Raw genomic sequence first — 11,111 nt, forward strand, 5'->3', positions numbered from 1 at the left:
GGTCCTATCACACAACTTTCTTACACCTTCCTTTTCATGCAGCCTGCAGACAAAGCCCAAATTTTTGTACCTACCCTGAAATCCTCTCCAAGCAGTGACACAATCCTCACTGACAAATACACTGTCAGAGGTGAAAGGTAAAGAAGATTTCAGTGTTACCTAAATTCATGCTAATCTCCTCTAGCTAAGCAATGCAAGTGAACTGAAATCAAGACTTGGGCTTGAAGAAGCTGTAGACAGCATTTCATTCTTTCTCCTTTCATTTGCTCATTAATCTGTTCATCATTCAGCAGAATTTGAGCAGACGTATTAATTTCATTTAGTGTGTCATTTAAATTCTTAGCTTACTTGAGAAATTAGAATTCATCAGGGAATCACAGTCCTCAGCCTCAGAAACTATTTAGCTGACTGTGGGGGACAAAGAGGGAAATACGTCCCAAAATCTCATCTCATCAGCCTTGAAAATGAAAAAATACAACTCTGTCATACTGAATTAGTTTCTCTTTGTCTTGCCACTGCAGCAAATCCCATGGGTCCCCACTGCACTGTCCCCATAGCAGGAAGCTCCATCTTCTCCTGGTCAGGCAGGTTCACAAGCAGTTGAGTTACTGTGGTCCAACCAGCGGCTCTCAGGCAGAGACAGGAGCAGTCAGCATCTGCTTGTTTCACCCCGCAGTGCAAAGGAGGCAAGTCAGCCTCATCTGCCATAAAATAGTGTTTGTGGCAGTCAGTCTGCCTCAGCTGAGGGGGCTGCAGGTAGGAAAGCACAGTGACAGTGTGACAATGGCATCCTCTCCACCCACCACTGTCTGATCATAGCCAGACTCGCCCACTATCATGGGACAAGTGGAAAATGTGGATTTGGGGTGTCTGATTCTCCAAATAGCTCTTCAGCGTGATGTTCACCAGATTCCTGTGTTGTCTGCTTTGCCTCATGTCACAAAAGGAGCAGTTCTGCAGGAGACTCAAGCATATGACTAATTTTGGCATTTCTGATTTGGGGAAGATAGTAGGCAAAACCAAGGCCACCCCTACATAGCAACATGCACCAAACAAACTGTTAGCCTTTCACTTTTAAAAAAAATATCTGGAGAATGTTATTAAAACTGGTTATGATGTTGTTCAAATGCTGAAACCTGAGAAATAATTTTAAGGATTCATCCAAGTCTGATTTTTAGTTTAGACACACTCATGTTAAGTCCATTCTGCTTCTCATGGTCCATTACTATTTTCTCTCATCATAAAGCAGCTAGACAGACCCTGCCAGCTGAACAGGTAACCATTTTAGATTGCACTAAATCATGTCAAGCAGCACTTGAAATCATTCATTAGAGCTATAGGTATTCCCATGATAAGGGGAGAATTCAGCCTCTCTTGACTCACTCTAAAGGGAGTCTGTGGGGTGTCTGTCACTTGTCAGTTATCTGTCCTTCCACCCTCTGACACATCCTGGATCTCATCCAGGTGAGTGAATACTGGGACAGGAACAGTCTGCTGAGTATCTGGCATGCTGGGGCCATCCTATTAATTTTGCAGGCAACTATAATAGGAGACCATTGCCAGGCAGGACACAAGGCTGGCCCGCTTAGTGGTGCTGATTGTGCCTGCAGCATGCATTTCCTTTGCCACTTTATACTTAGGTATTATTCTTGCCTTAATGGATGCTCCATGGTCTGCTTGGCTGTTGTCATGTCACCAGCAGAGCTTACTTTGAGGCAGCACTTGGAACAGATGCTGAATGGCTCAGATGGATTCAGCAAGCAGCATAGGCTAGTGTGGGGCTAGCAGGAAAGCAGTGGTTTATTCTTTGAGCAGATGCATCTTCCCTTAAATGATTTTTGTCATAAGGGTCAGAGTGTCTTAAAGATGAAGTGACAAGGTGAACAATAAAGGAGGGGCAAGATGTGATGTGGTTGGCAGATCCAGGGAAAAGGCTGTTCCTCATGCTGTTCAGAGCAGTATAGTGGTGTCAAAAGGATGCTGGACTCCCTCCTCACATACACATACACTCACATGCTGCTTCATGTATTCTTCTGAAACAATGTACAGGATTAGCTGAAGTGGAACTGGTGCAGCCAAATTTCTCTGTAAGTCAGGACTGACAGCACAGCTGTCTGTATTTTCCAAGTTCTCCACTGAAACAGAAAACTGCTGCTTTGCTTCACTCAAGCATGAAGACAGGTAGATTTTCTGTAGTGGGGTGACCCAGGCTGGACAGCAGGAGCCAATCAAAGCTTCTTATCACTCGGCTGGACAGAGGAATGAGAACACAGCAACAACATGGGCTTTCCACAGGGTCACAGCCTCTTTCAGGCACCTACCTGCTGTGTTGTGGGGTCATCCATGGACTACAGATGGATCTCTGCTACTTTATGGACCTCCATGGGCTGCAGTGGTACCTCACCAGGGGCTGCAGAGGAATCTGTTCTGGTACATGGAGCAGCTCCTTTTCCTGCTTCTATACTGACCTGGATGCCTGCAGGGCTGTTTCTGACACACCCTCACTCCTCTGTCAGGTTGTAGTTGTGCAGGATTTTTCTCATTTTCCTAACTGTGTTATCCCATAGTCTTTACCACCATTGCTAATGGGCCCAACCATGATCAGCAGCAGGTCTGTCTTGGAGCCAGCCGGCATTGGCTCTGTTAGACACAGGGAAACATCTAGAAGCTTCTCACAGAACCTGCTGTGCAACCCTGCGCTACCAAAAACTTGCTCACAAACCAAATACGTCACCCAACACAGTGATCCTGCTAATGATCAGACAGGATCTTCAGACTCCTAATTCGACATATTTTGTAATGTCAAAGGCACACACAAACTGCTTCATGCCCTCCCAACCTTCTCTGCTCTTTTCTGCTTCTTGAAGGAAGCTTCAGTCTGGAAAATTAGTGAAAAGCCAGAAGGAACCTGGGTGTGGTTAAGGCTTACCCTGTCTGTTTCAGCCCTGCTGGTGCTGATTGCCCACAAGTCATCACAGCTGCACTCACAGTGTATTCAGCCACCTGTAACCATTTCATTAGTATCCTAAAGCATTGGCAGCTGTCTCAGTGCTGTGTATTTGTGGTCAGTGCTGGAGCTTCTAATGGAAATGAGTGGAAACTGGGTTGTATTTAGTGTTGTAAGTATTTGCCTCCATAGTCTTACTTTATCTCTCTCTGAACAGCAAAATTTATGAGGCCTGCAAAATACCAGCCTTTTATTCTGGAGACAGAGGTAACCAATGCATTTGCAAGTGCCATACTGAGAAATTACTCTGATTTAAGGTTTTGATTTTGATCCTGAATCAGTCTCTTAGTTGCGCAAGCCAGAGTGAGTTATTAATTCAGTCCTTTTCCTGCCAAGTTCCATGAGCATTTATTCACCTCTGCTGTTAGCAGGAGCAGGCTAGGTATGGTTTGTAGTTGTATGTATTCTTGTCTCTATATTCCTCATCATCACAATTTCTAGGCATCTCTGCTACTTATTTCTCCTGCTTATTTCTCCCTCAAGAAAAGGTGCCTTGGACATGTGTCCCCCTGTTCTGACTTGTGAGGAAGGGAAAGTGTTGCCCCACCTTGAACTTGCACATCACAGAAGCATGATGCTTTTCCACAACAAGTGGGAAAAGCTGTTTTTCTCTCCATGGGGAAATAAAATCTGCAAAAGGAAAAAAAAAACAAAAACAAAAAAACCAACCAAACAACAACAACAAAAATAACCAACCCAACAACAGAATTCACACATTGTAGGAGAGGCAGAAGCAAATTCACTATTCAGATTCCTTGGCAAGCAGTCTGGTACACCTTTTATGCAGGCATGCCACAAAAGTAGTTTCCAGCATTTTCTCATACTCTGTAGAATTATTTTTTTTAACTGGTCTTATTTCTGCCTTACTGGCTCCATGCTCAGTTTTTCCATACAAGCCTTGCCTGGCGTTGCATGATGAGACTGGGGCAGTTAGCTTAACTTTTGTGACTAGCTGATAACACAACTGATCTTCCACAAGAAACAAGGAAGGGCTTTGAATCAGAAAATTTAATATCAATTTATATACATCCCTGGGTTCCCATACCTGCTGGAGGCAGAGCCATATCTGTACAGCTCAGTATTGGGGCCCATGCAGCAACTAGCTGCAGACAGGGACAATGTCTTTGTCTATTGTCTGCCTCAGCTGGGTTTCATCCAGAAGCTCCAAGACCTTATGGATCTTGGAGACTAAGATTTTAGTGTGTTGCTGTCAACAGGCTGCTGTGAATGAAGGTAGATCAGTTTTAGTCCCTGGTGACCTTGGAGAAAGTGGGACACAGCTCATCTGGTCTTCGCAGCATCCCTCCATAAGAGGTGGTGAGCTCACGTCCTTTGCTGTTAATTCTGCTGTGCCTTTTGCAATTATCATATCTGGGTTTCTTCTTACGGTGGCCAGCTAGGCTGTTGCTCTAATTCTGCTTTTCCCATTCCTATCTCCTATGCAGAGAAGCAGAGGGAGCTGGCTCGGAAGGGCTCCCTGAAGAATGGCAACATGGGAAGCCCAGTTAATCAGCAGCCCAAGAAGAACAATGTGATGGCACGAACAAGGTAAAGGACTAGAGAAGTACTGGCAGCTGTGCTCTGAGCTGCAGTTCCTAATGGTCCTGGGGTGGTCAGGGACAGTGTTCATTGCATTTGCCCTCTGCCAGCCACACTGCAAGAACAGTGATGGCTCTTCTTGGAGGTGGTGGGCCCAAATGCTCTGTGCTGTGTTGCATCCCAGCCCCTGGGAAGATGCTGGGACAGCTGAGCCCAGGACCAGTGGTAGTGCAGCCTGCAGAAGGCAGAGGCAGCCCAGTCAGGTTAAAATCAGAGCGTTATAGAGCCATCTCGCAGGTTCTGAGTGGTCTCAGGTAACACCTAATCCTGCCAGTGTGGGAGGAGCTGTGCTGCTTCATGAAACACAGACTGGTTTAGAGCTTAGTTCTGCCTTGGTTGCTTTTGTCAGCGTAAGTTCCACTGTTCCTTTTTGATAGTGACCCGTTCTGCTACTGACAGATTTAATGAAGGCTTGTAAATAATCCCATCTCTGTATGCCTTTCTATATACCTCCTCCACCCTTGGAACAGCACAGTCACACTTTGCTGGAGATGCTTTGGAAGAGCTGTGTAAAAGAGTATTAGGCAGTGCTACAACCTGCTGTAAACATAGACATTCGGAGCTGAATATTTTTCTTTAGAGTATTTTTATTTTTTTTCCACATAGCGCACCAATGTATTACTTGCCTATGTTCAGAAGGAAAGAAACCCTGTGAGCCCACAGGATTGCATGTTTTACATGCTGCTGGAAAGGTGGCAGGTTTTAGTGGAGGACCTCACTTGAAATGGTGGAGGAATCTGCAGAATGCTGGATGTTTACTGATGAATGGGAAAGTCGCCTGGATAACCATATATTAGGTAGAATAGGAGCTGCAGGTCAGAGCCTCTCTATGTAACAGTGCATCTGAGAGATGAGATTTCTTGTTCACACTAGTTCCCCAGACTCAAAATACTAGTCATAAATCCTGACAGGACCATGTCAACTGTCAGTTGTAAGCCCCTGAAATACATGTGGAATATGCTGCATTGCTTCTTCTCTGTGTTCAGGTGTTGAGGCAATATAAAAGAGCCAGACCGTTCATGTCAGCAAGAAATTCAGGAACTGTGCTCAACTGGGTTTTCCATGCCCACTGTTTGTCATTATCTTTCAAGTACATTCTAGAAAAACTTGTTTTCTTTTGGCAATAGGCTGCAAGCTAGCATCCTGAGAGGAATGGTAGCAGATTTGCTGCTTGAGGGGTTTAGAAACAGTGAAATTAGCGGAGGAAGATAATAAGGGAGAGAAGATGGGATAAATAGAGGTATTTACCTTTAACATGAGTGAATTTTCCATGGAGAGATTGTTGTTTCCAAGCTGCTGAGGGAAAGAGCAGAGCAGTGACACCTATTGACAAAAGATTTCAAACAGCCAGCTCAGTTTTATTTCACTTAAGGACATCTGAGCACCTCTGAATGGTTCCGTCTGTCTTGCCACAGACTGGGCAACACCAGCAAGGCAGAAATGCCACAAGCTTGTTCAAGCAGCTTCTCACAGGGTAACAGTTGGGATATATATATATATAATGGGATATATTCCAGGAGGATACACTGAAAAACTTCCAGATTATGATTTAAATCTGAACTGTTAGCTTCCTCAGGTCTCTGCAGGAGAATAAGCTAAAGCCATTTTTCCATTTTCCCCTTTTTGACAGTTCTGCTCTTCTCATCAAATACGTTTTCCTTTGTGCTTTGCCTCTCCTAGTCTCTAGTCCACCTCCTCCTTCTTCCCCAAGGCCTCTGTTATTCTGTATTATCCTTGTGGATTTCTGACATCCAGCCTCTAGTACAAGGTTGCCTTCCCCATTCAGTCCTCTTCTGGGACAAGGGTGCAGCCAGCCTTACAGGTAATTGGATCCATAACACTCTCAGTCTCCCTAAAAGCAAATTAAATGTGAATGAGATAGGGGTGATGCTGCATTCTTTCTGTGAGCACAGACAGAGCCCACAACACCATCCACACCACTTGAACACAGCTGGATGCTACAGTCCACTCAGGGTAACCTAAACTTGGACCTTGTGGTCCAACTTGTGTTGCTTCAAGTGAGCAAAAACCCAAAGACAAAGAAGCTTAAACCAGGACAGCTGTGGATAAAGCAGCTACCACAGCTACCCAACTTTATTCCAAGGACAGTGGGAAGTGAAAATAAGGACAGTCAGGATGTGAGGGAAGGACTTAAATCAGGGGCAGAGACACTATAACAATTTTTGTTCATTGCAGTTAAATTGAAGTTTTTTATTATTAAGGAAAAAGACATTTCTCAAGAAGAAGATGTAGTGGGAGTTGTTTTCATCAAGTAAATATTACCACAGTGTTCTCCTCCTAGATCGTAGAAAGTGCTTTGTTCACTGATGATTTAGTACCAACTATCAGTGAGTATATATGGAGCAGGGACTGTAAAACTGGAGAGTGAAAACAGGGGTCAGTACTTCTGATATCTGAATGGGCAAACTTGTGCTGCCAAATCTCAGCTTCAGTTCCAGACATCTTTACTTCTTCCCTTCCTGCCTACATACCTCAGGAGCAGAAGGACTGTCCCCCTTCTGTGAGAAGGGCTACTGAATTTTGCAGCTGGATCCCATTTTCTCCAGTCCCCTGTGTCGTGGTTTTAAACCAATAACTAAGAAAATTACTTATTTCTTGCTGTGAGATATGGATTAGAACAAGAGCAAAACAGGCATAAAACTTAAAAGGGAAAAAAAAGAAAAGTTTATTGACGAACTACAATAAGAACACCAGAATAAACTTCCAGAAAAACCTTTTCATCCCCTGTCTACCCACTATTCCCTTGTTCACATGACAAAAGAGACAAAACCTTTGGAACTTTGATGGTTAAAACAGTCCCAATTCTTGCTACAGTCTTTTCACCAGTCTTTATAGAGAAACAGAAGTTTCTTCCTGTTAATTTATGGAGTTTCTCACAAGAAAAACTATTTTTCTTATAGTTTTCCATTGCTCTAATGTTAGCTGCCCAGAGCTGCTGTTATTAGAGCCCACTCCTCCCATTTTCACATCCCAAGTGTGTATGGGCCATGAGTCTAGGGATGGGATTTTTAAGGATAAGTTATTCAAAGGCAAAAAGTCTTCTTCATCTGTTTCCGTGAGCTTCACCAGAAAACAGTTTTCTCATTGCCTCTCAAGGCTTCAAATCTTCCAGCACTTCACTGTACCATAATTACTCTACTTTTTACTCAAAATTTACACTTTGAACACTCTATTCCTCCCTATATACTGTCATGAATTAAAGGAGCGTTTTCAAGACCTTATTGTCCATTTCCATAGTTTTAACAGAAAGATATTTCAGCTTAATTAAAGCATCTTCTTAATTCTCTACCTTTTCTTTTCTTTCCTGTCACTAGTAGTTTATAAGGTCTCTTTTCATGTTAATCACTCTCTTTTCTCTGTCTGGATAAAAAGATTAATCCGCAAGTCTCATCTGGGAAATGAAAGAGTTAAAATCTTGCCCAGGCTGTTGTAGGTAGTTCTGTGGCCTCGGCCGGTGCAGGAGCTGGAGCCGTCTGCGATGGAAAGTTCCTCATGGCTGCTCTGGAGAGTGTAGGCGCCGCGCCCAGCCCGCTGCAGGCCCAGAGCCCTCTCTCCTTCTTCACTCAGCCGTCTCCAGTGAATCCAGCCACAGCAAAAAACCTGCAGCCGAGCCAGAGATCGGCTCGGCCCGGCCCGGCCGGAGCCCGGAGAAAACCCCCTCCACAGGGCCCGCATCCCCCGGCCGGGAGACGCTGGGCCCAGCCCAGTCCCCGCCCGGCCGCATGGCCTGGGCAGGGAGCGGGAGGCCTGGGGCTCTGCCGCCCTTCACAGCCAGGAAACAAAGAGAACCAAGAGAGCTCTGGTTTTACACTTTAAGGTAGGGTTCACAAGTTGATCCCACTTTTCAATGGCCTAAACTGCTGTCAATTCTCAGCAATGACCGATAATTGGTCAGGAGAAAAGACGCCAGGCAGATCCCAGCAACTTAAACTTTCTTAAAGGTAAAGTAACTCCATGACACCCTGGTGCAGCAGTTTGGAAAGTCTCCATCAGGTTTTAAATTAATTTATTTAATTTATGTTTCAATTAACACAGTAAGAAAGTATAACTTCTTGTGAACCTATATATCTGCTTTGTTATAGGATTTGATATATCTTACTCTCCCTGAGCTTGCCCATTGACAGTGCTTGCTAGGACTTCTAAACTTGTTAGTGGCTTGCTGCAGTTTTCTGCACAGGAGAAAAACATTTCAGGAAGTTAGAGAATAGCTGGAGCTATTGGATGAGATGGATTATCATCTTTAGATTTATATGTCTTAAACTCTTAGTGAAGCATCATTGTGTGTTGTTAAAGACTACTTGGGAGAAAACCTCTGTTAACTCATTGAAAGAGAAGATTTTTGTTGCTCTTATGGTTCTTACCTGGTGAACAAAGAATCTTACTCCATTTTCTGTGTTTAGTTAATCTTATTTTAAATGTGAACCAAACTATTTTTGCAATTTTTTGGATGCAACAACTCTGTTGTGAACAAGATACCATTGTATTAACACATTTTCCTTATCCTAGAAGTTCTGAAGCCTCAGTCCATTTCACAAACTCTCACAGGCAGTTAAAGGTGCAGAGTCATCCTCAGCCTTTGTAACATTTCTGATTAACTGGAAGTCATCACTAAAAAAATGGAATTTTAAAAGTGTTGGTCTGACTGGTTTCTTATGCTGGGCACACCAGCTCAGATTTCTAATATTACTGAATTTAGGACTGAGACCTCAGAAGTGTTGTGTTTCCAGGGGCCTGGGTAAAGAATCAGAAAGAGACACCACATAATATCCCTGATGTCCAATAGCAGAACGCAGGGATCGCTGGGCCTCTGGCTTCCCCTAGCCTCCTTCTCCTATGTACCTCCTGCTGGTGTCAGGTACGCTTGCCAGGAAAAAACAGGCAACACAAAAATGAGCAATCTGATATGACAAGCAGTGCTAGCCAAACAGGTTCACCAGAATGAAGTACGGAGTGTCCCAATATTTTTTTCTTTAATCTTCCAGGAAGGCGTGTGTTCCCAAAGCATGCCCAGTGTTAATCCCTGTGAAACTTCTGTAGGCTACCCAGAAACCGAGCTTGCTCCCTCCGAATTGCACTCATTTAAACATCTTCACCAATAAATGGGGGCTTGCAAAGAAGTGAAATTGGGAAAGCCGACTATCATGTAGTTTTACCCTAGGCAGTGTGTGGTGCTGAGCTTTACTGCGTGGTTAATGGACAACATTTAATTATTTCAGGCTCGTCGTTCCAAATAAGGGCTATTCGTCTCTAGACCAGAGTCCAGATGAAAAACCCCTGGTAGCCCTGGATACAGACAGGTATGCAAAAGGTTAAAAAGGTGATATACATGACAGTTTAAGTGAGTTTTCATGCCAGAGGGCAGCACTCACACTCTTCCCTTCACTGTTCCCTCTGACCTATGCACTTCCTGTGAGAACAAGTGAGAAGAGCTTTGAGAAAAGAGGACTGTGATGGAAAGATCTGAGGGTCACAGATGAAAGCTGCTCTACAGGCTCCCTTGATGTAACTTCTCTGTGCCTCAAAACAGTTTCATGGCACAAGAAGGATAGGGCTAAGTGGGGAATACAGGTCTCATCTAACCAATTTCTTCTTTGCTGTATCTTGTACTTCCCTGCAGTGATGATGACTTTGATATGTCCAGATACTCCTCCTCGGGATACTCATCAGCTGAGGTGAGTTATATCTCTCCTGCCATCCTTGCCATGAATGCAAATAACAGAGCAGCCAGAAATGGCTTAAGAGTGGCCTTGCACAGGCAGAAATGGCTACAATAACAAATTTAGTAGTGGTATAGGCTCCATGAGTCTGGAAGAAGGGGCCATGGCAGAAATGGTGTCATGTTGCTTTCTTCCCTGGTGATCCAATTAGCTCCGTATCCTCACTGCCATGGCACAGAGGTCTGCCCATCAGCAGTTTTCACAGCTACCTTTGGTTTCACTCAAACTTTCTCTCATTCTGCTTAGTCCTGAAGTGACTGATGAGGTGCAAAAGCATCGTCTTGTCTGCCATGGCAGCTCAGCAACTATATGCATGCCAAGGACACAAATAAAGGATCTGAGTGTGTCCTGTGATTTCCAGTTATTGGAATGGTCAGGGTCACCCAGTGTGTGTTTACTTGGAGCAAGCAGAAATTCCAGGGAGGACTTGCAGATATGAACTCTTGCCCTTTCAAAGAGAAAAGGCAGGAAGCTCTGGTGTGTTAGTCCCTGTGCATTGTTTCTGAGTACATTCCTGAACTCCCTCATGAATTTGTAGCTCAGCCTCTGGTTACTACTTCTGCAGGATTTTGTATCCAAGGTGCTGAGCAGCCATTCTGCCCACAGACTGCTCAGAACTCTTCCCCCTTGTATATCTTTCTTGGAAAAAATACCTCTGAAACCCTGGGAAACAGCCAAGAGCAGTGACCATATCAGATGATCGGAGCTGTTTCTGTGCCCTGACGAAGGGTTGTTTATACACATCCAGTTAGAGAGCACTTGAATCT

The 11,111-nt window shown here is 44.2% G+C and overlaps 1 protein-coding gene across 5 annotated transcripts in view; it reads left to right on the forward strand.

Moving 5' to 3' along the window:
• FAM219A (family with sequence similarity 219 member A) overlaps nt 1-11,111 on the forward strand; it is a 101,710-nt gene that overhangs the window by 81,873 nt on the left and 8,726 nt on the right. For 3 of the 5 annotated variants that reach the window (XM_005530397.3, XM_005530398.3, XM_014259147.2), the window contains exons 3-5: nt 4,453-4,555; nt 9,844-9,924; nt 10,245-10,299. In XM_005530397.3, the coding sequence (XP_005530454.1) occupies nt 4,453-4,555; nt 9,844-9,924; nt 10,245-10,299 (239 nt within the window). Of the gene's footprint in view, nt 1-3,063; nt 3,120-4,224; nt 4,325-4,452; nt 4,556-9,843; nt 9,925-10,244; nt 10,300-11,111 lie in introns of those variants that run through there. The other 2 variants (XM_088054084.1, XM_088054085.1) reach the window with 2 other exon arrangements.

Source organism: Pseudopodoces humilis, chromosome 4 (assembly GCF_049639895.1).
Source record: "Pseudopodoces humilis isolate 2021_Gansu_Grassland_sample_001 chromosome 4, ASM4963989v1, whole genome shotgun sequence".
Taxonomy (NCBI): domain Eukaryota; kingdom Metazoa; phylum Chordata; class Aves; order Passeriformes; family Paridae; genus Pseudopodoces; species Pseudopodoces humilis.